General features: G+C 60.2%; 1 protein-coding gene across 2 annotated transcripts; it reads right to left on the reverse strand.

Moving 5' to 3' along the window:
• Positions 1-2,912: 2,912 nt before the first annotated feature.
• On the reverse strand, positions 2,913-26,206 carry CD99 (CD99 molecule (Xg blood group)). Of its 2 annotated transcripts, XM_037512752.2 has the most exons (10): positions 26,124-26,206; positions 16,525-16,557; positions 16,010-16,054; positions 13,447-13,494; positions 12,821-12,907; positions 11,299-11,343; positions 10,135-10,215; positions 9,518-9,631; positions 5,140-5,193; positions 2,913-3,368 (listed from the first exon to the last, which is right to left on the reverse strand). In XM_037512752.2, the coding sequence occupies exons 1-10, from the start codon at positions 26,188-26,190 to the stop codon at positions 3,343-3,345; spliced, it is 600 nt and encodes a 199-aa protein (XP_037368649.1). In that variant the 5' UTR covers positions 26,191-26,206; the 3' UTR covers positions 2,913-3,342. The 2 variants fall into 2 exon arrangements, with proteins under 2 accessions (XP_037368649.1, XP_037368650.1); XM_037512753.2 differs by lacking the exons at positions 2,913-3,368; positions 5,140-5,193 and adding an exon at positions 7,482-7,547.
• Between the last annotated feature and the right edge of the window lie 571 nt (positions 26,207-26,777).

Consider the following 26,777-nt stretch of genomic DNA (forward strand, 5'->3'; position numbering starts at 1 on the left):
GCCCGCCCCAGGCCCCACCAGCCACGACGGGACGCGCCCCTCTGGGTATGCGCCCCTCTGGGTACGCGCCCCTCTGGGTCCACGGGGAAGGTGCTGAGACGGTGCTCGCGCCCCAGCCGTGTCTGTGGGTCTGAGTGTGGCTGCGCCTGTGTTTGCGCGCGTGGTGTGCGGTGTGTGGGCGTGTCTCTGTGTGCACGTGTGTCTGTGTGCACACTTATGTGTCTCTGTGCACGTGCGTTTGTGTGTGACTGTGCGTGTACCTGTGACTGCAGGCATGTTTATGTGTGTGCACGTGTATATGGTGTGTGTCCATGTCTGTGTAGGTGTGTGTGTGCATGTCTCTGTGTTCAACCGTGAATGCTTGTGTCTGTGCATGTGTGTCTGTGTGTGTCTGTGAGTGTATCTTGTCTGTATGCATGTCTGTGTGTGCACACATGTATGGTGTGTGTGCACACATGTATGGTGTGTGCGTGTACATGTTTGTGTGGCCATGTGTGTGCCTGTGTCTGTAGGCATGCCTGCATGTGCACAGATGCATCTTGTGTTCACGCGGGTATCTCTGTGTGTGCATGCTTGTGTGTGTACTTGTGTTTTATCTGGAATGTGTGTGTCCCTGTGTATCTTCATGTCCGCACGTGAATGTGTGACTGTGCGTCTATGTCTGTGTCTGTGCGTGTGTCTGTACACACACCTTGGTGACTGTGCACACACATATGTGTGTGGTTCTGCATCCATGTGCACATATGTCTGTGCACATGATTGTCTGTGCACACTCGTGCATGTATGTGTTAGCTGGCTGCACAAGTGTGTGGTGTGTGCTGTGTTTATATAAGGATGTGGGTATGTTTGTGCATGACTGCACCTTGTACCATGTGTGCTGTGCCCATGAGCACACACACATCCAAGCACAGCTGAATACACGCGTGTGTACGCTGCAAAGCAGCAGTGACGAGGAGTGTCTGTGGGTGTGTGTCTGCATTTCTGTCTGCATGTTTGAGTGTGTGCCGTGTGGGTCTGTGTGCGTGTGTGTGTGCAGGCGTGTCTTGTGCACACGTGTCTGTGCACACACAACATTCACGGCTCTGGTTCTTGTAACGCCCCATGGAGAGCGTGAGGCGGTGGCCGGGTTCTGAGGGCTGAGCCCGAGCGGCCGCTTGTCTTGCACACTCCCTGGAGGGACGTGACACGCACGAGCGGCTGCAGGGACAGGACAGCTCCAGCCTCTGTTGGGGCTGGCCGGCCGCGCGCACCGGGCAGTGACACAGACACCGTGTCTTCCTCCTGCGTGGACCTAGGATGAGCCACACTTGCCGCCCCCGCGGCCACCCCAGCCCGTGCCCTGCCCCACGTAGACCGTCGGGGGCGCCGGGTCATGAGGCTGCACGTAAGGCAGTCGCCGAGTCCCCAGATCTGACAACGTGGTTCTTCACCCGCCATCGGCAAGTCTGTCTGCAGAGTCCGGGAACGGACACGCTGGGGGGTCCCTGGGGAAAGTGTGGGTTCCGGCAGCTCTGGCCAGCGTCCAGCGCCCGGGGCTAGCTCAGGGCACAGCCCAGCCCCGGACGAGTCGGGCCAGCCGCCATCAGGAATCTAGGCCGGCCTGTCTGGGAGGTGCCGGGACACTCCCAGGCCTCCAGCGTCGGCCACCCTGGCCTGTCCCCAGCTCACCGGGGCGTCTGATGCCCAGAGAGCCCGCCGCGACGAAAGGGAAGCTCTGGATGCCTTCCAGCTGGGCTGAGGACCAGGGGCCAGCGAGACGCTCTGGGTGTGTGACGGGGGTCCCCACAGGGCCGTCACCTACTGCCAGGGCACATAAATCCCTGCATCTCTCCCGTCAGAGCATTTCACCCTCCTGTGGAGAGGTAATATACCTGCGGCATTTCCACACTAGGACAAAGGGAAGGAGCTGCTACAAGAGGAGTAGCTGACCTAGGGGAGTGCCTCTCAGCTGGAGGGGCAGGTGATACAGGGGAGTATCTCATTGCTAGGAGAGTAGCTGACACAGGGGAGTAGCTCACTCATTAAAGGGAGTATCTCATTGCTGGGGGAGCACCTGGTACAGAGGAGTATCTTGTGACTGGGGGAGCAGCTGACACAGGGGAGTCTCTCGTGGCTGGTGGAGCAGCTGACACAGGGAGTATCTCATTGCTGGGGGAACAGCTGATACAGAGGAGTATCTTGTGGGTGGGGGAGGAGCTGACACAGGGGAGTATCTCGTGGCTGAGGGAGCAGCTGATACCGGAGTACCTCATTTTTGGGGGGGCAGCTGACACAGAGGAGAACCTCATTCCTGGGGGTGCAGCTGGTACAGGGGAGTATCTCATGGCTGGGGGAGCAGCTGACGCAGGGGAGTGTTGTGGCTAAAAGAGGGCATAGCTGATCTAGGGCATATCTTGTTGCCGGGGGAGCAGCTGATACAGAGAAGTATCTCGTGGGTGGGGGAGAAGCCAACACAGGGGAGTATCTCATGGGTGGGGAGGAGCTGACATGGGAGTATCTCATAGCTGAGGGAGCAGCTGACACAGGGGAGTAATTCATGGCTGAGGAAGCAGCTGACCCAGGGGACTACCTCATTTCTGGGGGAGAAGCAAACAGGGGGAGCAGCTGACAGAGGGGAGTATCTCATTTCTGGGGGAGCTGTTGACACAGGGGAGTACCTCATTGCTGCGGGAGCAGCTGACAGGCGGAGCAGCTGACACAGGAGAGTACCCCTCCTTGCTGGGGGAGCAGCTGAGGGCCAAGAAGCACTTGTCTCCCAACATGACAAGTCAAAAGGAAAAGCAGAGAGAAAACCCCAGAACCACACGCAACGGCCAGCTGGGTCTCGGCCCCAGGGGGAGCGGGCGACCCCCACACTGTCCTCCTGGGGGGCCACCCCAGGAAAGCACCAAAGACAGAAGCAGGACGTGGTTTCCAAGTCCCTTTATTAGTCCCGCGGAGAACATACCCCTCCAGGGACGCCTGGAGGGAAGTGGCTGCCGGAGGCTGAGCTCCCCGCGCAGAAGGCACGACCAGGGGCGTCCCGGCGTGTTCATGAGCACCCAGAGAGCCCAGTGGGGACCGTCCATGGCCCGCTGCCCGAGGGGGGCTCGGAGAGGCCGGCTTCTCCCATCACACGGAGACCCTCGGGGCGTCTCAGGGAGGCTCAGGTTCCCCTCTGGACGCAAACGTGTTGCCAGCAGGTGTCAGGTGCCCACAGGCCAACAGGCAGAGCCCACAGGTTGGAAGAATCCAGTCTGGGAGCAGGGTGGCCCCCTGAACTCCGCGGACATCTTCTAGGGGTGCACGGGGTTGTCCGGGTGCCCCACTGTGGACCGGGGGCCGCTCTCCGCTGTCTGTCTCCTAGTTCTCCAGAAGCGTCTGCCGGACTGTCAAGGGCAGAGAGAAGGAGAGGTTTACGCAGTGACCCCAGCTCCCCAAACATGCTCCCCAAAGGGGGACCCCTCTTTCTACTTCAGCTAGCCGGGCTCACAACTGACCCCCAGGAGAAGCAAGAACTAGACCTGACCTGCTGGGTGCTCCAGCCCGGCAGCCAAAGGCGCAAAGAAAGCAGATACTTCCAGGAAATCGGAAGGAAAACGGGGCGAGACCCTTTCTGTAAGCCCCATCCCAAGACCGTCTTTGTCCCCCGAAATCACCCACAGAGCTGCGAAGCAGCAGGGCCTCAAACAAGGCAGCGGAAACGCGTGAGCGCAATCAGTGGGGTCCGCGTTGGCCTCTGAGCAAACATTCTGGTGGACGTGGGGGCTGCACCGTCCCCCAAGCTCACGTTGAGTCACCTCTATGGGGCTGAACGGTCTTGGGTGATTCAGGGAGTTGGTGACACTCTTCAGTGTCTGATGTGCTCGCTGTCCTTTGAGTGACGCGTTGTCGTTTCAATCTTTTTTATTTATTTATTTTTTTTTGTGGGACCCTCGCCGGTGGCCGGGGATCGAACTGGCGCTGCAGAGGCTGCGGGCAGCCTCCCAACCCAGCGCTCAACCGCTGCGCCACCAGGGGAGGCCCTCGTTTCAATCTTAAAGGGACTTTGTGGGGAGGAGGGAAGAGTTGCAGGGAGGAGGGAGGAGTTGCAGGGAGGAGGATTTGTAGGGAGGAGGATTTGTAGGAAGGAGGGAGCATTTGTAGGGAGAATTTTCAGGAAGGAGGGAGGAGTTGCAGGGAGGGAGGATTTGCATGGAGGGAGGAGTTGCAGGGAGGAGGGAGGATTTGCAGGGACAAGGGAGGAGTTGGAGGGAGGAGGGAGGAGTTGCAGGGAGGAGGGAGGAGTTGCAGGGAGGGAGGATTTGAATGGAAGAGGGAGGAGTTGCAGGGAGGGAGGATTTGCATGGAGGGAGGAGTTGCAGGGAGAAGGGAGGAATTGCAGGGAGGGAGGATTTGCATGGAGGGAGGAGTTGCCGGGAGGAGGGAGGAGTTGCAGGGACGAGGGAGCATTTGCAGGGACGAGGGAGGAGTTGGAGGTAGGAGGGAGAATTTGCAGGGAGAAGGGAGGATTTGCATGGAGGAGGGAGGAGTTGCAGGAAGGAGGGAGGAGTTGCAAGGAGGGAGGATTTGCATGGAGGAAGGAGGATTTGCAGGGACAAGGGAGGAGTTGGAGGGAGGAGGGAGAAGTTGCAGGGAGGAGTTGCAGGGAGGAGGCAGGAGTTGCAGGGAGGAGGGAGGAGTTGCAGGGAGGAGGGAGGAGTTGCAGGGAGCAGGGAGGAGTTGCAGGGAGGAGGGAGGAGTTGCATGGAGGAGGGAGGATTTGCAGGAGGCAACCAGAGTCCACAGACTTTGTGGTGGGGGAGGGAGCTGGACCCCCACAAGACTGACACCGGGCAGGAGAAATCGCTGCCGGCTTTGGGGCGATCCCCACGCTGAGGCCACTTTCCCCAACACTGAATAAGAGGAAGCCTGACTCAGGTCTCAGGGGGTCTGGCTTTGGGAGTTTAAAATGTTTTAAAATGTCATGAAAAACTGTGGATTGTTCAGTAAATGTCATCTCAACGGGTCTCGAATGGAGCCTCAGGCACCGTCAGGCCTTAGCTACGGCCTCGGTCTTCCCCACGAATCCCTCGAGACCTCGGGGCCACACCCAAGCCCACAGCCCCGAGAGGAGGGGGCAGGCCGGGGGCCCAGGTGGGGCGTCCAGGGTCCTCTCACCGGGCGGCTCGGCCTTGCTGCTGTGGTTCTCCATGCTCATCTCGCTTGGGTCGGCTGCAAGAAGAAGAGACCCCAGCATGGTGAAAACACAAGAAACGGCTCCAGGGGCCGCTACGGGGCTGCAGGCTCATGGACAAGAGGACTAGCCCCAAACCCCAGCCCCCAATGGTCCCAGACACCCCAGGACCCTGGCTCGGCAGGTGGGTGGGCCAGGGTCCCTCCAGGCCATGGCGTGTGCAGACACAACCTTGATCAGCGGCATCCAGCCCCGCCTTACAACAGACGTATAAGCGACACCCCATTTTAGCAAATGAGGCTCCCTGGAGACCCTCACTCCAACCTGAGCCCCCAAACTGAGACCCTAAGCTGAGCCGTGTGACACCTTCTCCCCAGCAAATCTCGTCCTCCTGCGTGCCCCAACTCCGGCGCCAGGGAGAGCCCCAGCCCTAGCTCGCCACAGGAGGCAAAATAAAGGGGGCCTTGTGGGCCACAGTTTGCAGGCCTGTTCCACTTTGGCATTTTTCCCTGCAGACGTAGATGCTGAGATTTTTCAAACATGCACCCAGAGACACGTGAGCCCCCTCAGACGCTCTCCGGGGTGGAGAGAATGAAACATGCACAGGAGTCAGGGGTCAGATATGTTTATTTCTCTCTTCGTCGTCGCTGCAGACACATGAGGACACGGACATAAGCGGGACAGGCGCTGAGGGCCTGCGACCCCGGCACCCCCTGCTCGGAGCTCAGATCTTTACAAAACTGGGTCCCTGCCAGAGCACGCATGGAGCTTACAATCCAGCCAGTCTGTGTCCTGCACCCCAAACATGGAGCGACAGCCGCGTCCAAGAAACGCAAGCCTGACCATCACGCAAAGGGGAAACACTCAAAGCAGGAGCTCAAGGAACATCCCTGTCGGCTGCGGTGACTGCGGTGGTCATCGGCCTGGGCGCGTGGTAGCCCGAACCCTCCAGGCGTTGCAGCCGGGACTTGATCTAATTCCACGGGACATAGAAATTTTCTCTATCCAAAAAAATACGAAGGGCTAGAAGGGGGATAGAGTCTTCGTACAGATGCCGAAAAGCAAAGGCAGATGGAATCGGAAAGCAAAGAGCCGAAAGGGAATAGATTCCGAGGGCGCTAACAGGACCGGGAAGGTCACGGGACCCACGGGAAGCCCGTGGGGAGCAAAAAAATATGGTGAAAACGAGGTCCATGTGGGCACAAGTTGCTTCTGGGCATCCGGAGCTGGGAGGGACGGAGGTGTCAGGACGCCAAGGTCACAGCCCTTGAGTGTGTGTCAAGAGACCTCACTGCCCGGTCGGGCACCCACTCTCTCTGGATGCCCAGGACGTGTGCAGAGAACACTGTCCTCGGAACACGGGACGTGCACTGGGCTCGAGCCGCACAACCTTGAAGTGCCGGAAGCAGACGGGATCCCTTCGGATGCAGGGGTGAGCAAGTCGGCCTCTCCGGAGACGTGCCCCGGGGACACCAGCCCCTGTCCTACCCGCTGTGACACCCGAACTGTCAAATACCAAAGACACCACGTGGCTGGATGAATTAGGGTGATTCCTGGTGGTTTGGGGGGCGCTCGGGAACTGCGTGTAGCTAGTAAGGCAGTTACGGCGACAGAGGCTTCCGAGTGTCTGCTTGGGGGTGTCACATGAGACTGGGGACCCATAGATTCAAATCTTCCGCTGTGCTCATTCATCAATGGGGCGACCCACTTCCTCTCCGAACCCCCACACTAACCCCAACCCTCCACAGGCCCCTGGGGCGACCTGCCTTCCTCTCCGCACAAAGTCAAAAGACCAGATTTCATGCCCAGCACAGCGGAGGAAACACAGAGACGCCTGAGCCTTTGCCGCGGGACATGGAAGGAGCCAGATGGCAGCATCTCGTTCTCGGGGAGACCCAACCCCCGGCCCTGCTCTACTTAGAATTTTCAGGTCATGAGATTTGGGGGTTTTCTGAAACGTGGGTGGAGAAGTTCACCTCGTTGGAAAAAAGTGATCAGAGACAGAGACGGACAGAGACACGAAAGGGGAGAGAGACACGAGCTTCTTCAAGGACGACACAAGGTTAAAAACGCCCTCGGTGCCCGGAAAGGCTCTGCAGGGGACCCCGGGGGTCACCCAGCTGCTGCTGGTCCCTGCCAGCTCCTGCTTCCTGCCTCCACGCGTAAACAATCTGCATTGCTTTCCTCTGCAGCCCCTCGCCAGGCCCAGCTAGCAGCTCCCACACGGGGAACCCCGCAGTCCCAGGAGGGGCGCAGCCCGGGTGCGCCTTCACTGGGGAGCAGGAGGGGGGGTGGCAGGGCGCTGAGGTTGCTTTAGAGTCTTAGACGAGCAACACCGAGCCGCCGGGCGCAGTCGAGGCCTGCAACGCTGCCACCTACACAGTCGCGCCACCTGAAAGGGAGAGCGGGGTGAGCCGTGAATGCGGGGCCCGCGCTGGGCTCTGGACACTGCGCGCACTTCCTGGGGGGAGCGGGAGGCGCAGGCGGCAGCCAAGACGCGCAGGCCACGTGCGGAGAGGAAGGAGCCAGGTGGACGCGCAGGTGCGTTATGGAAGCTCCGAGAAGCTGCAGGCGGGAGGCAGGCGGGCGCAGTGGGGCGGAGCGGAGCGTGCGCGCAGGGCGCAAACCGACGGGTGTGTTAGCGCGAGGCGGCAGCAGGAGCCGGGCCGCACCCCAGCAGGTCAACCTGTCGGATCCCGCGAACACGCCAAGAAACGCGGACGGAAAAGCCCGGGAACACGTCGCCATGGAGACGAGAGCGCGCCCCGCGCCTGCAGCGCCTGGGCGAGTCTCTGGCTAAAGAAAGGCCTGCTCGGTGCTGGCACCGGTAGCTCAAGGCGCGGCACCAAGGCTCTTGCGGAGACGCGTCGTGAGGTGTCAGCGCTGGTCTGTCTCTGCATGGCGAGGCCTCATCTGCTTCCACCCCCCTGGCCCGGGCTCCTCTGAGGCAACGTCAACAATCGCTGCCTGACCTGTGGTTACTGCAGCCGCAGTCCTGGCTGCAGGGGTGGACGCATTTCCCCCGCCCGCGTGTGGCCTCAGCGTGTCATCCACTCTCCCAGCTCGGGTGGGCTGCTCTTAAATGGTCATCCCAGATGGCCTCCCGGCTGGCCCACGGGTCAGTCTGAAGCTTTCGCTGCCGCGGCCTGAGTTTGATCCCCGGCCAGCCAGGGAGTGACCCACACGGCGCAGCAGACCGGTCCTGTCTCCCCGCTGCTCCCCTCAGCAGTGGGTCTCAGTGGATCCACCTGATCTGCTCCCCGCTCTGTCTCTGGGGAGTCCTCTCACCCCCCTGCACCTCCGGCCTGCACCCCAGCTCTATGCAAAAATTTAAAAAAAAATAAAAGACCGTCTGAGACTAAGTCGGCACAGCCGCGGACACTTGGAGGCTCTCACATGGGTGCTAAGTGCTTGCACCTCCCGGCTCTTTCTCTGTTCGTAAAAGGGTGCACGAGAGAGGGCACTGCAGTCCTTTCATCGTCCAAGCCGGAAACCCAAGTGGTTAGAGAGACACTCGGGGTTCGGCCCCGAGTGACGTGGGCAGCAGCCCATCTTGTTTGTGTCACGTCCAGAGGCAAATGGCGTCCTTGTGGGGCTCCCCTGACCCTTGCGACCAGGACCCTGGAATGGGGTCGGGCACGGGGAAGACCCTTTCCTTTCACTTTCTCTGAACCCCATTCCATACAGGAGCCAACACCAAATCCACTAGCACCCGTGGGTGCATCCCCGAGCCCTGTACATGGGGGTTTCCTTATCACATAATCCCAGAGCTTCCGACACCCCACACCTGAGGTCATGGGGACGCCCCATGACCCCACACCCAAGGGTTTTCAAAACCCCCCAGGAAGGGAACCAGCTGCCAGTGTCTGGAGGTCAGTTCACCTGGCGGACAGGACGCTGCGGCCAAGGATGCGACTAGACCCAGCTGGACACTCGCCTCTTCCCACTCGACCTTCTAGCCCGCCTAAAATTCCCCCGGTGGGCAGAGTCCACCCTGGTCCCCTCCCCAGGTGACAACCCAGGGGCTCGGGCAGCTTGCGGGGTTGGGCACAGAACGGGCGGCGGCGAGAGCCTGATGGGGATCCCATGCGGCTCCTGTGCTTGACACCCCGAGAAAGGCATCCCCGGGGTGGCCTTTGCTGCATGAGGGTCCATGAACCCCACCAACGCACACATGTCCCCCCACACCCAGGTGACGGGGGACCTGCTGGGTCGGCCGTGGCCTCATGGCTGAGCTGAGCTGTTCTGGCGACTACGCAAGGAGCGTGGCTCTGCTGAACGGGGTTCCGCGCGGTTTTAGTGGTTTAGGAAGCAGGTGTTGGGTTAGTGGGGCGCACGGGGTGGGGGGCGCCTGGAGCTCACCGCTTTCCTTGAAGCACAGCTTCTTCTTCTGGTAGGCGATGAAGCTGGACACGGCGCCCACCACGGCGACCACGACGCTCCCGATGATGCCCGAGAGAACCCCTGGGGAGTCCGCTGTGGGGGAAGAGAGGAATGTCAGCAACCCCACAGAAGGTGCTCCTGGGGGGGTGCGTGGCGGCTGGCGCTGGGGGTGTCCACGGTGGGGCTCAGGCATGACCCAGCTGCTTCCTGGGGTGGGGTCTGCAAATTCCCCAGGGGAGGAATCATCAGGATGAATCCCCAATGGGTCTTGATCAAAAACGGGGTGCGCCGTGAACAAGGAGTGGGAGCAGAAAACCGACCTCAAGGGAGGGTGGTTGGAGGGCCGAGTGTCGCCTGATTCCCCCAACATGGTCTCTAATCCTGCTCCGCGACGGAAGGGGTCGGCGGCCACACCTCCGTTTCCGGCGGGGCACCTCTGTGACAGGCGGGGCAGACGTGGCCCTGGGGTCAGGCCAGCACTGGCGGCGCCTCCCTGCTCCCCGTCAGTGCTAGGGCGGCACCTGAGGGCGGACCCCTGCCCCCTGCTCCCAAGGGCGCGGATGAGAACCCCAGGGGTGAGGACATGGGGGGCATACCCTGAGGCGCCCCGCCATTCTGGGTGTTGTCATGTTCATCAGGGCCAGCACGGCCACCGTGTCCACCGCGGCCACCGCCTCCTGCAAGACAGAAACCACTGGGGTGAATTCTGGCTAAAAACTCACCACAAGGACCGAGTCCCGTCACCCTGACTTGTGACCGACCCCCGAGACAGTGACCAGGCCACAGATATAGCCAGGATCGGGGAGTCCTTTTCAGTGGCTGACCGGGGATGGCCCCGAGTGTGTCCTGGGGTGGGCAGAGGTCCCATCCACCCCCATTGGGCCACCTGAGTCCCTGGCCATGGCTCCCCAGTGATGCCAGGCTACATGATGGACAGGAAGACCAGCTGCTGTGGACACAGGACCCAGTGACTATCCAATGGCCCTGGACCCCACACAGTTGAAAGCCACTGTCCGTTGGAATGATCCACTGTCCAGAGGAATGATCCACTGTCCAGAGGAATGATCCTCTCCCTCTGAGGCTCTTGAACATTTTTTTTACTGACGGGAGTGGTCAGGTTTCCAGTGGACATGGGCTGTTGGGAGCTAAGATGTGGGGGGCAACATTTTCCATGGAGTTTCAAAGCCTCGGGGGGTTGGTGCCCCAGGTCCCTGAGTTGTTGAGGGACTGAATGCACATATCAATAGATAGACATCGAATAAATAAAGGTCAATATACCCTAATGATTACCAATGGCTCTTATTCTACTCGTTTATTTATGATATTTAAATGCTGCGCTGAGCCCTACTCGGTCCTAAGATTCTAAAGAGAGGTAGGAAATCTCCAGCAGTAAATCTGTCGACGAGGGTCCTCTGGGCAAGTCCTGCCACTCCACGACTTGGCCTTTCGTTTCTACACTCATCAGGTTGTAGGACGCAGCGCGCAACCGGCAACGCTGGAGCACAGCGGGAGACACGGGTGGCTGGTAGACCAGATAGCTGGTGGGTGCTGCCTACCTCCAAGGCCAAGGGTGGGGGGAGCTCCCCAAACTCTAAACACAACTCCCAGGACGCGGCCTCGTGGGGCAGGTCTTGCCTCCTGGGCTGGCAAAGACACTCCCCAAGAGCCGCCATGATTTCACCGAAGGTTGAGACTCTGGGTCTTGCTCTGATTGCGCAGAGCAGGTGGGTCACAAGGGTGGAGGAGAAGGGCCACTGTACCTCCATCTGCCGTCCCGTCGAAGAGGTCGGAGTCTGAGAACCCACCTAGGAGAGAACAAGACAGCGTCAGCTTCCACACTGCCACGGCGGGAGGGCATTAATGCCTCAGGGTGACAGAAATACAACGGGAGCCAAAAGCCAATGCAGAGGGCACGAGGATCCCCAAAGGGACCACATTACGGGCGGATCTTGCAACTACGCAGCTCCGACAGATCCCCACACTCTTGGAAGAGTCCTGGGAAAGTCCTAGAAAAGTCCAAGATTTCGGATAAAGATGACACCAGAAGAAATGGAAGTCAGAGGACTGGCAATAACTGTTGTGAATGGCTGCATCTGCCACAGCCCCCCTGGCCTTAACGACCCCCACTTTTCTCTCCCTCCACCCAGTTGAGCATGTTTTGTGCCAATTCTTGGCCCAAAGGAGGTTCCAAGCAAATGCTATTTACAGCCGTGTCTGTCCAGCTTGGGGCTCTTGCATGTGGGAGCTGACAGGAGGGTGTGAGAGACGGGAGTGGGGAAGCGACTCATACCAGCTGACATCAGCGCTTATTTTATAATAAAGGTGAATTTAGGGGTTCAGGGGCTAAGACACAGTGAGATCAAGCTATCGCCAGCCTCTCCAGTACGAGTTCCATCCCCGGCCAGAGAGCTGACCCACAGGGCGCAGCAGACCCCTCCTGACTCCCCGCTGCTCCCCTCAGCAGTGGATTTCAGTAGATCTGCCTGTTCTGCTCCCCACTCTGTCTCTGGGGAGTCCTCTCACCCGCCCCCCGCACCTCTGGCCTGCACCCCAGCTCTTGTATGCATCAATAAATAAATCTTAAAAAAAAATAAAGGTGAATTTCAAGGCGTTTCAGGCTGCATTTTTGCCTTCAAGTCAGGCAAAACTTTCCTTCCTCGCTCCCAGCCCAAAGAAAATGATCAAAGTTGGTTGTTTTTTCAAAAATTCGGAAGCCACAGGCGACAGCATCCTGGGACGTGGGAATAAATAAACTATCCGAAGGCGAGTGGGGCTCCCCCACACCCCGGAGCAGCTCGTCAGCACCACCCACAACACCTGCTCTTCCATCCCAGAAGGGAACAGAAAGCTTCATTACGCTCACACGGAAACCGCGTGATGGAAAAGCAGCGCGTGGCCTGAGAACACGCGTGTGGGAAACGAGCAGGCAAGACCCGTCACGACGGGAAGGAAGTGGACAGTTTCCCGTGATTTTCCTTCCGCCACACTGACAAGACGTGGCCGATGTTGGGGCGACTCGGAACTACCCACCTGGGCTGCGCCAGGAACAGACAAAGCAGCTGCGAGGTGAGTGGTTTCTCGGCAGGGAACACGCAAGCGCAAGCTTTTCCCCCCACGGATCCCACCGAGTCCAAACCCTGCACCCCACAAACCCTCGCAAGTCAAATCCGCAAACTCAAAAATCCAAACCGAAATGATCTTTGGCGACGGCTGCTTTCCTCCACCGAGAGGTGGTTTCCAACAGGGACGTCACACCCCGAAAAAGCACCCCCAGGGTCTTACCCGACGATCCCGGCTGCTTGGGGTTGGGGTTGGGGTTGGGGTGGGGGTTGGGTTTCGGCCTGGGTCTGTAGGTCGGTCGGGGGTCATCTGTTGAGAGAGATGCGAGTTGACTATGAGTAAAGACAACGGCAGGTGCATGTGCGTCTACAGATGCTTGACCAGAAACTGGACCGTGTCCTTGGGACCGTGGGGGACACGGGACACAGCCACCCCCCGATTTCTCCCCACTCTCCATGTGTTGCCAAGCCCCACCAACAGGCGTCCCAACTGGCTCTGGAATGTGCGGGAGCTGGGGCCAACCGAAGACCAGAGCCCTTACGGAAGAGAGTCAAGAATTTCAATATGGCGGCCGAAGAGCGTTCAACCCCCAGTGGAGGCTCCTCCCGGGACAGAGGGCCCAGAGTGGACACCCACCCCGTTTCTGTCCCCCCAGAGAGCTTGAAAATAGGAGCCGGGGTCAAGACATCACAGCCAGCCAGCGACAAGAAGAGTCGTAGGTTTCAGCTTTTGGGGTCAAAGCCGGTTGGCCTCATGGCGTCCAAGAGCCAACGCTCTGGGCAAGGACAGCGGCGTGGGGCGGGGGACACTGGCCGGTCGGCCCCGCAGCGGACCCAGGAGACACTCACTTCTCTCCCCACCACCGCCGAGGGCATCTTCCAGGTTGAAGTCGTCCCCTGGGGGAGGAAAAGCGGTTGTGAGACCACGGTCTGGGCCAAACCTGGGGACCCTGCAGCCCCAGGTCTGGGGACACTTCCGGAGGATCAGCCCGAGCAGGCGCTGCACGGAACCCCAAACTACTGCCCGGTCCTCGCAGATGGACAGAGACACACAGGAGCGGCTGCAGGTCAAGCGTGCTCCAGGAGACCCCACGAGGCGGGTCCTGCGAACAGCATCTCCGTTCACAAACACTTCAGAGCTGCCCCCTTGGATTTGGGGGTGCTTCTGGGAGTCCAGGTTTCTGGGAAACCCCCAGACTCCAGCAGGGAAGGGGTGGGACACCCCAAGGCCCCAGGATGGAGAAGCAGCTCAGGCTCTGGTCCATGGTGCCCGCCCCATCCGAGGCGGGATCTGAGCCGGGAAGAGTCACCCCTTCACTCGGAGATAGGGGTCTGGAGGGGGACCCCAGCCCCAGTGGCCGGGTTCCAACTCCATTCGGGGATCCTGTGGGGTCTCGGCCCTGGAAACATTCTGCCAAGACAGGAACTTGCACGTGGGAGAGAAAGCACCTGGGGGCGGTGCCCAAGCTGATCTCAACCCCCCATTTTTTGAAGATTTTTCGCCTTTATTGTGGGTGCCCTCTTTGGGGTGTCTGGAGCCTGGTTCTGTAATTTTGATATCTCCTTATAAATAGGGCAGCGCCGTGTAGACGCGGTGAATCTACGTGATGTCTACTTTATATACGGCTTCTGTCATAAGGTCTTCGTAGGTGGCTGGTGTCCGGGCAACTTTGAAATGGGCTCGCTCAAAAAATATTCCCCATGGGGGCTCCCTGGGGGCGCAGGGGGTAACGCTCTGCACCGTGACCCCGTCACCAGCCTCTGCAGCACGACTTCGATCCCCGGCCAGGGAGTGACCCACATGGTGACCCCCAGGAGACCCCTCCTGTCTCCCCGCGGCTCCCCTCAGCAGCGGATTTCAGCGGATCCGCCTGTTCTGCTCCCCACTCTGCCTCTGGGGAGTCCTCTCGCCCCCCAAAGCTCTGGCCTGCACCCCAGCTCTTGTGCGCATCAATCGGTGAAATAAATCTTTAAAAAAATTCACGATGATTAAGGTGATTTCAGGGATTTGCTCCATTGGATCCAGTTTCAACGCAATTGACTCGACGTGTTTGCTAACGTGGGTTCAAGTGTCGCGTCGCCCTCGCCGAAGCGCGGATTTAAATATGTTATAGGTTTATCTTGTCTGTTCATGTGCGTGTAAGGAGCAGCTTAGGCTGATTTTATCTGCTTCTGCGTATGTGCAGACACTTACAGGTCACGGACACAGGTAGACGGGATCATTTTTCCAATATTTTTATGGTTCCTTTCCTTTAATTGGTATGTTTATATAAACATACAGCTATTCCGATAACGATATAGAAATGGATTATGTATTGTATAGACTGAGCAATATATTAAAAACAAATTATAAGCATATGCAACTATGGTCTATATTTTATGGAGTTAAAATACATGTTTCTATGTTTCTATATTTCCATTTTAAATATAATATCAATATATACTTTTAAATATAACACATCTTTTAACTATGTATGAAAACTACTTAATAAATATGTAATAAATATACTTAATAACATATGTTATATTTGAAAATATAATCAAATATTAATAAATATTTAATAAATAGATTTAATGGTATCTACGTTAGCTTTAAAAATATAATTCATATTAACAAATATTTAATCAATATATTTCATAACACATATGCTATATTTAAAACATATGTCATATTTAAAAATATAATTAAATATTAACCAATATATTTAGTAGCATAGATAATATGTTATACTTAAAACATATATAATATGTTATATTTAAAAGTATAATGAAATATTAACAAATATGCTTAATATTAATATTAATAAATATTATCAAATATATCTGATGAAGATTAACGTTAATAAATATCGAATATCAATAAATATTAAATATCAATAAATATTAAATGTTAATAAATATTAATGTTAATAAATGCACTTAATAACATATATTATATTTTAAAATATAGGAGGAGAGATTATAAATCTCTGCAAATATCACCCAACCATGATTTTTTAAGTGCGCGCTCATGTATTTACGAACCATTCATCCAAGCGACGTCATTTTATAAACACGTTTCGATAACTACAGAACCGCCCTGTCCACGCCAGTGGCCACAGTGGACAACAGATTTGGGGCTTCATCTCGGGGTTCGGCTGCCACAAAGGGCCTCACGCAGATGGACCCAAACAGGGACCCCCCGAATGGCACCTTCACCCCAACCCGCGCGCGCACAGGGTCGTTCTCGCCCTCGCGGGGCCTGAGCCTGCGCGTGTCCCGGGCCGGGCCAGGCCGGGCGAGTGACCACCGCGGCGCCCTCCCCCCGCGCCTGCCCGGGGCCCCTCCCCGACGCGCGCCCCGCGTTTCCAAAGTCCCAGCAGGGCCCCAGACCGCCCCCAACCCCGGGCGCGCAGGGCCGGCGGCCTCTCACCTGCGCTGGGCTTCTTGGGCGCGGCCGTGGGCTTCTTGTCGCTGTCTGGAAAGAGGACACATTGCAGCCACTGACCCCTCGTGTGTCCGCGAGACGGCCCCGGGGCGCCCCGACTCCTCCAAGGCCGGGGAGCGCGTCCCCACGGCGCGGGGTGCGTGGGGGGCACTGCTGAGCCCCGGGGCGGTCACCAGGTGGGTGACCCTGCGCGCGCCGGTCCCCAGGACGCGGAGAGTCCGGGGTGCATGGCCACCTGCGGCTCGCGGGGCAGCGCCCACCCACGGCCACACCTCTCCCGCCTCTGGCGCGCAGCCCTCGCCCGAGGGACCCCGACTCAGCCCGTGGGAACCCGACTCTGCCCCATCGCCGGGCCCCGAGCTCAGCGCGCTGAGGTCTCCAGGGCCAGAGACGCGGGACCCCCGCCCCCCACCGCGCCGGGAGCCCAAGGAAGTGCGCCAGGTACCCCGGCGGGCCGGGCACCAGCAGCCCGCGCTGGACCAGGCACGAAGGCCACTCACCGTCGAGGGCGTCCCACAAGCTCAGGTCGTCACCTGGGGGAGAAACAGCCAGTCAGGGCGGGCGGGAGGACATGGGCGCATGGGGACCCCCCCACCACGGTCCTGGGCTGGGGGCTGCGCCAGCAAACACAGGTGTGCGGGGCAGGTGGGCAGGCAGGTGTGCACGCCCAGGTGTGTTACCTGTGTGCAGGACAGCTGTGCACAGCCATGTACAGGACAGTGTGCACAGGTGTGCAGGCCCAGGTGTGCATGTGCACCTGACTGCTTAATAACACCCCGCCCTGCTTACTCCCCTGTCCCCCCATGACCCCGCGCTTGGCCCACCTGGCCGCCTCATGGAAACCAGTCTCCCCAGAAGACATCCCGCTCCCACCCACCCTACCTCAGTCCCCCCACTGACCCCCAAGACCGAGCACAAGCACCCAGGCACAGCAGACCCCAGGCTGCCAGGTGCACCCGCTCTCCTTGCATCCCCTGCTGCAGCATCACGGGTTCACCATCTGCGCCCCAACACGCCCCCGCCCACTGGCAGGCGGGCTCCGGGGTCCAGGCAGGGCTGAGGGCGCACATCAGGGAAAGGGAGACTGCGCCCCTCGGGCTCCCCCCATCCTGCCCCTGCCAGGCGTCTGGGCAACCCCCCCAAAACGTCCGCGGACGAGGGAACCACGCGACACCCCCAAACTTGCAGCTGCTATAGCTTCACCCCGGCTTCCGCCTTTGGGAGCCTCCTTCTTGGAAACACGGCCCCTCCCTCGCCATTTGCGCTCCAGATGACTCCAAAATTCAGGCGCGCTCCACCTGGGAACACCCCCAAGCTCAGAACGGTGGAAGCTGGGGGGCCGGGGGAGGCCCTCGGTGCTCTAAAAAGCCAGCCTGGGGTCCCGCGAGCATCCTGCGCTGGCATAACCGCCCCGGCGCGTGCGCGCAGGGCAGCAACCCCTTTGCGCGCAGGGCAGCAACCCCTTTGCGCGCGGGGCCTCCGCCCAGGGGAAGCCCCAGGCCCCCAGCCAAGGCCATGGTCAGGCAGCCCGCGCCCTCCTGGCCAGCTGGAGGCCACTGCTATCAGGCGAGGGGCGGGGGCTCTGGGGAAACCCCGCAATGGCCGCAGCCCGAGCGCGCAGGGACGCATGGACAGGGAAGGAGGCTGCCCAGGGCCAGCGCCCCTGCCTGGGAAGGCGGGGACAGTGCGGAGCAGAGGTCAGGGCAGGCAGGGTGGCTCAGGGCACAAAGGACAGGGTGAGTCACTGCCTGCCCACCCCTCCCTCGGGCGGCTGCTCTGTTGACGCAGGCGGTGAAGACGGGCCTCCTCCGGCCTCAGCCCGGACCCTACTGGTGAGTGACTCAAATTTGTTATGGATTTTGGCAACCGGAAAGCACCGCGTCCCTTTAGGGCTTCAAATCAAATTATTGCCCAAGTAGGCAAATCTGCAGCTGGCAAGTGCTGAGGCGGGACAGGGCCGAGGAAACAAAAACCTAAGGGGAGCGTTCCCGGGTGAAAGGTCCACCCCTGGGGTCCCTCGGGCACCTGCAGTGGCCACAGGAACTCCTGGGAGGAGTTTTCAGGCTCCTTGACCTTTGTTCCGAGCCTCAGCTCAGCCACAAAGGCCCTTCTGGCCACGCCGGGAAAACTCCTATTCATGCCTCAAAACCCCGGACAAGGGCACCTCCTCTTGGGAGCCCCTCGGAGAGACGGAAAGCATTTTCCTCTCCAGCCCTCTCCATCGTTACGACACCTGCCTCCGAAGGGTGCTCCCACCTGGCCCACTGCAGCTCCGCACGGGCCATCATGCTCACACCTTGGCTTCTGTTTGCCCAAGCTGCTCCGCCGGCCTGACCAGGGCCCCCTCCATCAGGCTTCCTGTGTTTGAGGGGAGAGGGGGGTGCTGGTGGAACGTGGGTGCACAGGTCAGATGTGGGAGGGAGGAGAGGGCAGCAGTGACTGGAAGCTCTGGTTTGAAAATCTGGGCCAATGGTTCTATCACAAAAGGTAAGAAGGAAGGAGGAGATCCAGGGCCCAGGAAAAATTTAAGAAACTGCAGGTAGGGGGCGTGTGAGACACTGAAATCAGATTGACCTTGTCTGTGACAGGCCTGACCTGGAGAGCCCCCCGGGGTCCTCAGGAGAGAGGCCCCCAGATGGAGTGGACAGGTTTGCTGGATTGGATGTGGGAGGAAGGAGTTGGCAGCAGTGACTGGAAACTCCGGTTTGAAAATCTGGGCCAATGGTTCTATCACAAAAGGTAAGAAGGAAGGAGGAGATCCAGGGCCCAGGAAAAATTTAAGAAACTCCAGCTAGGGGGCGTGTGAGACCCCGTGGGTGCAATCAGATGGACCACGTCTATGACATCAGTAGTTGCCTATCGGAGGGCTGACCTGGAGAGAGACTTGGGGTCCTCAGGAGAGAGGCCCCCATTTCCAGCAGGTGGACACAGAACCCCCTGTCCCACAGCGGGGCAGAAGACGCAACCTGCAGCCCCCCAGAGGCTAATCTCTGTCTTTCCCTGCCCCGGGTAGTTCCCCAGGGTGAGTCAGCTCCTTATCAGAGATATGCAGAGAATGCAGAGATTGCGGTGAAGGTGGTGATAGGAGGGGTGAGGGGCGGGTAGCAGGGGTGAGGGGCGGGTGTCTGGGGTGGAGCTGAGGGGATGTTCACCTCCGGCTGGAAGCCACTCAGGGAGCTGCTGCTCTGTCCCCCCCTAGAGCTCACCCATCTCCCTACCCATGTGTCTGTCACCCACACGCTTCTGTCTTCTAGCTCCAGCCACCGTCTTTCCTATGCGGCTACCCAGCTTATTTATTATATGTTTATTTATCAATCCATTGAATATTTGTCTGCTATGTGTCATTTATCAGGTAGGCAGTATATTATAGGCCTATCTGGTAGGCATAGATTTGTGTCTATCTGCCAATCCATGCACCCACCCAGCATCCGTCCATCCATCCACCATCCATCATCCATCCACCATCCATCCATCATCCATCAATCATGCATCCATCATCCATCCATCATCCATCAATAATCCATAATCCATCACCAAGCCATCCATCATCCAGCCATCATCTACTCATCTACCATTATCCATCCATCCTCCATCAATAATCCATCCACCATCCATCCATCACGCATCAATGATCTATCCATCATCCATCCATCATGCATCAATAATCCCATCATGCATCAATAATCTATCCTTCATCCATCCATCATGCATCAATAATCCCATCATGCATCAATAATCTATCCTTCATCCATCCATCTTCCATCGTCCATCCATCATCCATCAATAATCCATCATCCATCTATCATTCGTCCATCACCCATCAATAATCCATCATCCATCAATAAGCCATCCATCATGCATCATCCACCATCCATCCATCCATCATCCACTCATCTACCATCATCCATCCATCCTCCATCAATAATCCATCCACCATCCATCCATCACGCATCAATAATTGATCCATCATCCATGCATCCTCCGTCCATCCTCCATCAATCATCCATGAATAATCCATCCATCATCCATCCATCACCCATCAATAATCCATAATCCATCAATAAGCCATCCATCATGCATCAATAATCCCATCATGCATCAATAATCTATCCTTCATCCATCCATCACCCATCAATAATCCATCACCCATCAATAAGCCATCCATCATGCATCATCCACCATCCATCCATCCATCCTCCACTCATCTACCATCCTCCATCCATCCTCCATCAATAATCCACCCATCATCCATCCATTCCCCACCCACCACCCATCACCCATCCTCACCATCATCCCACTATCAGTCGGACCACTGGTCCTCCCCTGAGTCCTGCACCCATGTCGCTGTCCTCACCCTCCCTGGCAGCACCTCATCCGAGGTCCCTGCAGTGGGCTCCTTGCACCCAGCTCAGTCACCCCGAGGCCCAGCCAGCCTGTCCTCTCCCCAGCCTGCTGTGCTCTCCCCGGGGTGCTCCTCTGTGGGTGCCCTCCTCTCCAGGATGGACCTCATGGACCCCGCGCCCCACTGGGGACCGCTAGCAGCAGAGGCCTCCCTACCATGCTGACAAAACCATCTTCCCGCAGGCCAGGCCCCAGCAAACACAGCCTCTTACTCTGTGTCCGCCAAGAGCCGCAGCCGCCTCTCCCCGCGGGCCGGATTCCACACTCCTCGGGCCACGTGGTTGGGGTGAGTCACCTCCCGGGAACGCCAGGCCAGCAGCCGGCACCACTCGGGAACGGCCGGGCCGTCCAGCAGGAGGCCAGCGTCAGGGCCCAGGGGCGGTGCCAGATCCCCAAGGTGGGGGCCGCGGGGCCGCGGACAGGGGCCGGGCCTGGCGGGGACAGACCCTGGGTACGGGCTCGGCGCCCCGCCAGGGCAGCTGGGCGGGCAGCTGTGAGGTTTCCACCCAGCTCGGAGGAGTAAAAAGGGAAGGAAGTGTCCGGTTTCCTGCTGAGGACGGTTTTTCAAAAGCAGAGTAAGGAGACCGCGGTGAGTCACCCTGCGGCAGGGCCACACCCAGACGGGGGGCCTGTCACAGCACGCGGGCGCTCACACCCAGACAGTGGGGAACGGGGTGTCCCCGGCTGGCTGGGGGTGTGAGAGTGCGTGCACTAAGCAAACAGACGTGGGGACTCCGGGGAGTGGCTACCTCCACCCCCCAACCCCCCAGAGCTAGAGCACACGAGGGCGTGCAGGCCGAGAAGCTGACAGCAGCTGCTCAGAGGCCGCCCGCAATGTCCGTCTCCACGCCGGGCCCTGGAAACCCGCTCAGTGGCCACGGACGGGGTGGGGCCAAGGAGGGGGTGACCGGTCAGTCCCACGGAAGGGAATGGTGCCCACTTATGTCCCAATGGGAGGCCCTGCGGACTGGATACAAGCAGAGGAAGCCAGAGGGACAGACACAAACACTGGGGGTTTATAGAGCAGGCAGGTCAACAGCGCAGGACGCCGATCAAGGCTCCTGGACACCAGGCCCTCCCTGGTGGCCTGAGGGTCAGTCTCGGGCTGTCGCTGCATGGCCTGAGATGCATCCTGGCCAGCCAGGGAGCTGACCCACAGGGCACAGCAGCCCTGTGGATTTCAGCGGATCCACCTGTTCTGCTTCCCACGGTGTCTCTGGGGAGTCCTCTCACCCCCACACCTCTGACCTGCACCCCAGCTCTCTCATGCCAAAAAAACTAGTGGACACAGGGCTCTGTCCCTGCGTGGGAGTGGGTGGGAGAAAGGGATCAAGGAGATAACAGGGCGCCGGGGCTGAAAATTACCAGAATGAAAGTAACACGTGGACATACAACATGCGGAGGTCGACCAGCACTCCCTGGGCCTTCGCCACCAAGATGGTGGCCACAAGCATTGGCGTCTCCCACACGGCCGGCAACTCGCTCCGAGGAGCCCAGCAGAACTGGACATTTGGTGTCCGGCGGGGGTGGACATGGGTCTCTGTTTTGTAGGGGGCTGGGGACTTGAGAACGAGGAAGAGACGCTTCCCTCTCCCTCCCCATCCACCATTTCTGCTTCTCCACCCAACAGAGCTCCCCTGCGGCCATCTGCGTCCAGCTCCCTGGCTTGGGAGGGGACAGGACAGGCTTCCTTTTCGAAGGCTGCTTCCCTCCAACACCTTCCCCGTCCCCGACTGATTCCTGCTCCGTCACGCACGAGCACGCGGCCGGCTTCCTGGGAGTGCTTGTTGGTGTCTCAGGAGCTGTTGTTGTGGGAGACACAGAAAACCCCCTAGTTCTGGAGATGATACTGAGGTAACGGGCCTTGGGGTTCCATCACCCTAAGGCCCTGGGTGGAGGGTCAGAGAGGAGTGGCCGTGGGGCCACCTTGGATGGACACCGGGGCCTACGGGGACTCGCCGGAGAGTCCGGACTGTGCCCAGGAGTCTTGGCTCCCCACAGGGCGGGCATCCCAGAGTGCTCCCCACAAATTCCCTTGACAGGGAGGCCTGAAGGATCCCAGCTCCCTAAGACACACCCCGCCTCACTTCCACCCCGTCTATAAGTCAGAGGGCGACACGGACTCTCGCCCCAAGCCGGAACGGAGAGTGTGAGCCTGAGAGGTGGGGTCGGTCCCCTGGGGGAAGCATGAGCTGGAAAAAATTCCAGACACCGCCCAGGAAATCCCGCCTCGGGCCCTCCCTAACCGTCCAAGTGGCTGAAACGCTCGGCGCAGGTGCAACTGTCCTGAACAACAGCAAACAAATCGTCTCGAGAAGAAAACGGGGGACCCTGGTGTGCTGTCCCCCAAGATATACAGCGGCTTAAATAGCCCGACATGCAAAAACAAGACGTGTGGAAACACCCAGGTCTCAGGAAGGAGAAGGAAAGACAGGCAAGACGCCTTGATCACACCCAACCTGCAGGCCACAGAGGAAAGAAGATTCCACGGAGCACCCCTGGGCGGGGAAATCAGAGCCCACACCCAGGGCAGGGAGTCCAGGACATGTGGGGAGGGGGACCCTGACTTTCCAAAGAGTTCAGGCCTCTACTGCTCAGATGGCCAGAGCTGCCCACAACAGGACAGCGCTGGCGTGTGCTGCGTGCCCACCGGGCCCACTCTGGCCCATCGGCCGCTGACCGCGCTGTAGGGGAAGGAGTCAGCTGACTGCGGAAGCACTGAGTCATGCTAGGGCGTCTCCTGTCTGCACCCCCAGCACGTGGGGCACCCCCATGGGGGCATCCTGTGCACTGAGGAAGGATGAGCCGGCTTCCTGGTCTCCACCTATCAGGGCCAGGGGCACACGCCCTGCTCTATGACAAACACATGTGTCCAGACTCTGCCAGGGGTCCCTGGAAGGACTCGTCCCTGGTCGCTAACCACTGAATGGGCAGATTGGGTGGTTGGGTGGGTGGATGGATGGATGATGGGTGGTTGGGTGGGTGGGTGGGTGGATGATGGGTGGTTGGGTGGGTGGGTGGGTGGATGATGGGTGGTTGGGTGGGTGGATGATGGATGATAGATGGATGATGGATGGATGATGGATGGATGATGATGGATGATGGATGGATGGATGGATGGATGGATGATGGATGGATGGAGGATGGATGGAGGATGATGGAGGATGGATGGATGGATGGATGGATGGATGGATGGATGGATGGAGGATGGATGGATGGAGGATGGATGGATGGAGGATGGATGGAGGATGATGGAGGATGGATGGATGGATGGATGGATGGATGGATGGATGATGGATGGATGGATGATGGATGGATGGATGATGGATGGATGATGGGTGGATGATGAATGGGTGATGGGTGGATGATCATGGATGATGGATGGATGGAGGATGGATGATGGATGATGGGGGATGGAGGATGGATGGATGATGGATGATGGATGATGGATGATGGATGGATGATGGTGGATGATGGATGATGGATGGATGGAGGATGGATGGAGGATGGAGGATGGATGGATGATGGAGGATGGATGGAGGATGGATGGATGATGGATGGATGATGGATGGATGATGGGTGTATGGATGGGTGGGTGAGTGGGTAGTGGACAGATGGGGAGATGCTGGGAGGAAGTGGGGGTGCTGGAGGGTGGGAGAGAGGGAGGAATAGCAGAAGGGAGGACCAAGCCAGGAAGCAGCCGCCATGCCAAGCACAGTGTCCATCTCAGCACTGCTGTCCACTTGAGCTGGACACTGGGCAGAAGTCCTGTGCCCGGGCAGGAGGGGGGCAGCCTCCCTGGCCTCCACTGCCGGATATCACCAGGATGCCCCTCCCCAGTTGGGACCCCAAAGTGCCCGCAGGCCCTTGCCAGTGTGCCCGGCAGGAGCGCCCCACACACCCACAGCCGGGGACACCCGCTCCTTGTCTGACCCGTGCACCCCACAGGAGCCCCCGAGTGCGTGAAGAAGGCCGGAGCAAGGGCCAGGCTGGGCACAGAGGCCAGGAGGGACGCGGACAGGCCAGGCAGACGCGTCCCCGCCGGGGAAGAGGAATCAATTGCGAGTAAGCGGACCTTAGGGAACAGCGAGGCCTGAGCTCACCCTCCTGATAAACCCTCATTTGCGGGGACAACCCCAGCTCTGCCAAGCCCAGAACATCGGTGGGGACACGGGAGGGTCACCAGGGTCTAAAAAACCCTCGCACTGTCTGCTGTTTTGGGGTGCAGCCTGGCCTCCCTGGCCCCCATCCCGCACCCCAACTCGCCCTGAGCTAACGCCAATGCGGGTTTTTAAAAAAATGGCAAAATACGTTGGTTGCTGCCCAGACATTTTAATTCAGCCTGGCTGACGGGGAACCCCAGATCTCCGGTTCCTGAGAGGGGGGAGTCCCCCCTACCCTACAGCGCTGGGCAACCCCACCCCAGGGAGCCTCAGAGCCACGCTGGGGGGGTGTCTCTGTCCCGCATACTTGCTAGATTCTTGGGGAGCCATTCTCTGCCCCCCTCCACGCACACAGTAACAGAAGAAGGGGCGCATGGCTTTGGGGAGCACGTGTCTCGGGGGCGCAGGGGGCCGCAAGCAGACACGACCGCTGCTCCAACAGCGCGCCCGGCCTCTGGGAAGCTCAGAGACAGAAACCGGTTTCTGACCCGCCCGGGCGCGCCGGCGCTGGGGAGCCGCCCCCTGCAGCACCCCGGGGCGCAGGCCCCAGCGCGGCTCGCCAGCTGCGCAACTGAGCGCTCGGCGCGCGGGGGCCCGGGGCGCATTGCAACCCCCGCGGGCGGCCCCGAGCAGCCCGCCCCGCCCCGCAGCAACCCCAGGGGCGGGGCTGGAAGTCACCCCGGGGCTCCATCTGCGCCCTGAAGCCCCAGCGCGCCCCGCCAAGCCGCCTTCGGGGCCTCCCCTTGCCACGGGGCGCGGGGGGCCCGGCACGGGCTTCACCCGACCTGCGAGCCGCGAGCTCCGAGCTCCCCGCGGGGAGCTGCAGGCCAAGGGCGCGGCGCCCGGACCCAGATGCAGCGCGTGGGCCGCAGGCACCAGAAGCCGCCGGAAGCCCAAGCGGGGTGCGGCCCCCTCCGGGCGGTCGCCAGCTCGTACCCGCGGCCCAGCGGAGCCCCCAACCCCGGCGCGGCCGGGCCCCACTTTCCAGCGACTCTCGCGCCCCTGGAGAAGGGGCAGCGCCCCGCCCCGCGGTCCCGTTCGCATTCCAGGGCGGGCCCCGGACTCCAGGCTCCCTCTCTCGGGAGAAAGACAGAGGCCCCAGGGCGCGGGGCGCGGGGCGCGGGGCGCCGGGCACGCTCTGGTTCCCCAGTCTGCGCCCCCACCGCCCGGCCGAGCCGCCCCTCCCCCGCGGGCCCTGCGCGCGCCCCACCCCGCCCGGCGCCGTCTCCAAACCCGGCCCCGGAGCCGCCGGGACGGCCGCGCGCTCCTCGCTCACAAAGGCGCGGGGGATCGGGGGGCCCCGCGCGGCGGCCGGGACGCCCACGCGGCGCGCACCCCCCTCGGCGGCCCGGGACGCGCGCCCCCGCCCGGTCCCGCCAGGAGCCCGAGTTTCGCGCGCGGCGCGCGAGTCCAAAGTCGCCGGAGACAAAGTTGGGGCGTTGGCCTCCCCCAGCGCCGCGCGCCCCGCCGAGCGCACAGCAGCCCGAGCCCCGGGGCCACGCGCCCCGCGCCCCCGGCCCCCGCGCGCCGCTCACCCTGGTCCGGCCGCGCCCAGCCCAGCAGGCCGAGCAGCAGCAGCGCCACGGCCACCCGGCGCGACATGGCTCCGCGCGCAGGAGCGGCCCGAGTGCGGCGGGAGGCGCGGGCCGGCCCCTCCCGGGCGCGCGGGCGGGACTCGGGGCGCGGCCGCCCCGCCCCGGGCCGCCCCGGGCCGCCCCCACCCGCCGTCCCGAGCTGGGCGGGCGCCGGCGGCGCGGAGGGGGGCGGTGGAAAACAACCCTCCCTCGTCGGAAATGCGGGTCCCGGCGCTTTGCGCGGCGCCTTCCCGAGCTCGGGACCCCCCCCCCGGGCGCCTCGGACCCCGGCGAGGGTCGCAGGACACTGGCCCAGGGCGGCCCGGGGCGCGCCAGGGACGCCCCCTCCTGCTCCTGCTGGGGCTCTCCGCGCGCCCCCTCCGCCTACCCCCTCCTCCGGGAAAATGTGCGCCCCCCAAAGTCTGCCCGGCCCCCTCCGGTTCCCTGCCACAGCGCCCTGGCTGCCAGAGACACCCCAAAGGGCAGCAAAGTGAGTCATGGCCGCGTCCCCACTGCTAACGGCGCTGGCCCGCCCCGTGCGCCCCGAAGGAGGCGCAGGTCAGAACCCAAAGCGCCCTCGTGGGCACCTCCTGGGCCTTTGTGTCATCTTCCGAG

This window comes from Talpa occidentalis, unplaced genomic scaffold, assembly GCF_014898055.3.
Source record: "Talpa occidentalis isolate TD23 unplaced genomic scaffold, MPIMG_talOcc4v2.1 talOcc4.15, whole genome shotgun sequence".
In the NCBI taxonomy this organism is placed as follows: Eukaryota; Metazoa; Chordata; class Mammalia; order Eulipotyphla; family Talpidae; genus Talpa; species Talpa occidentalis.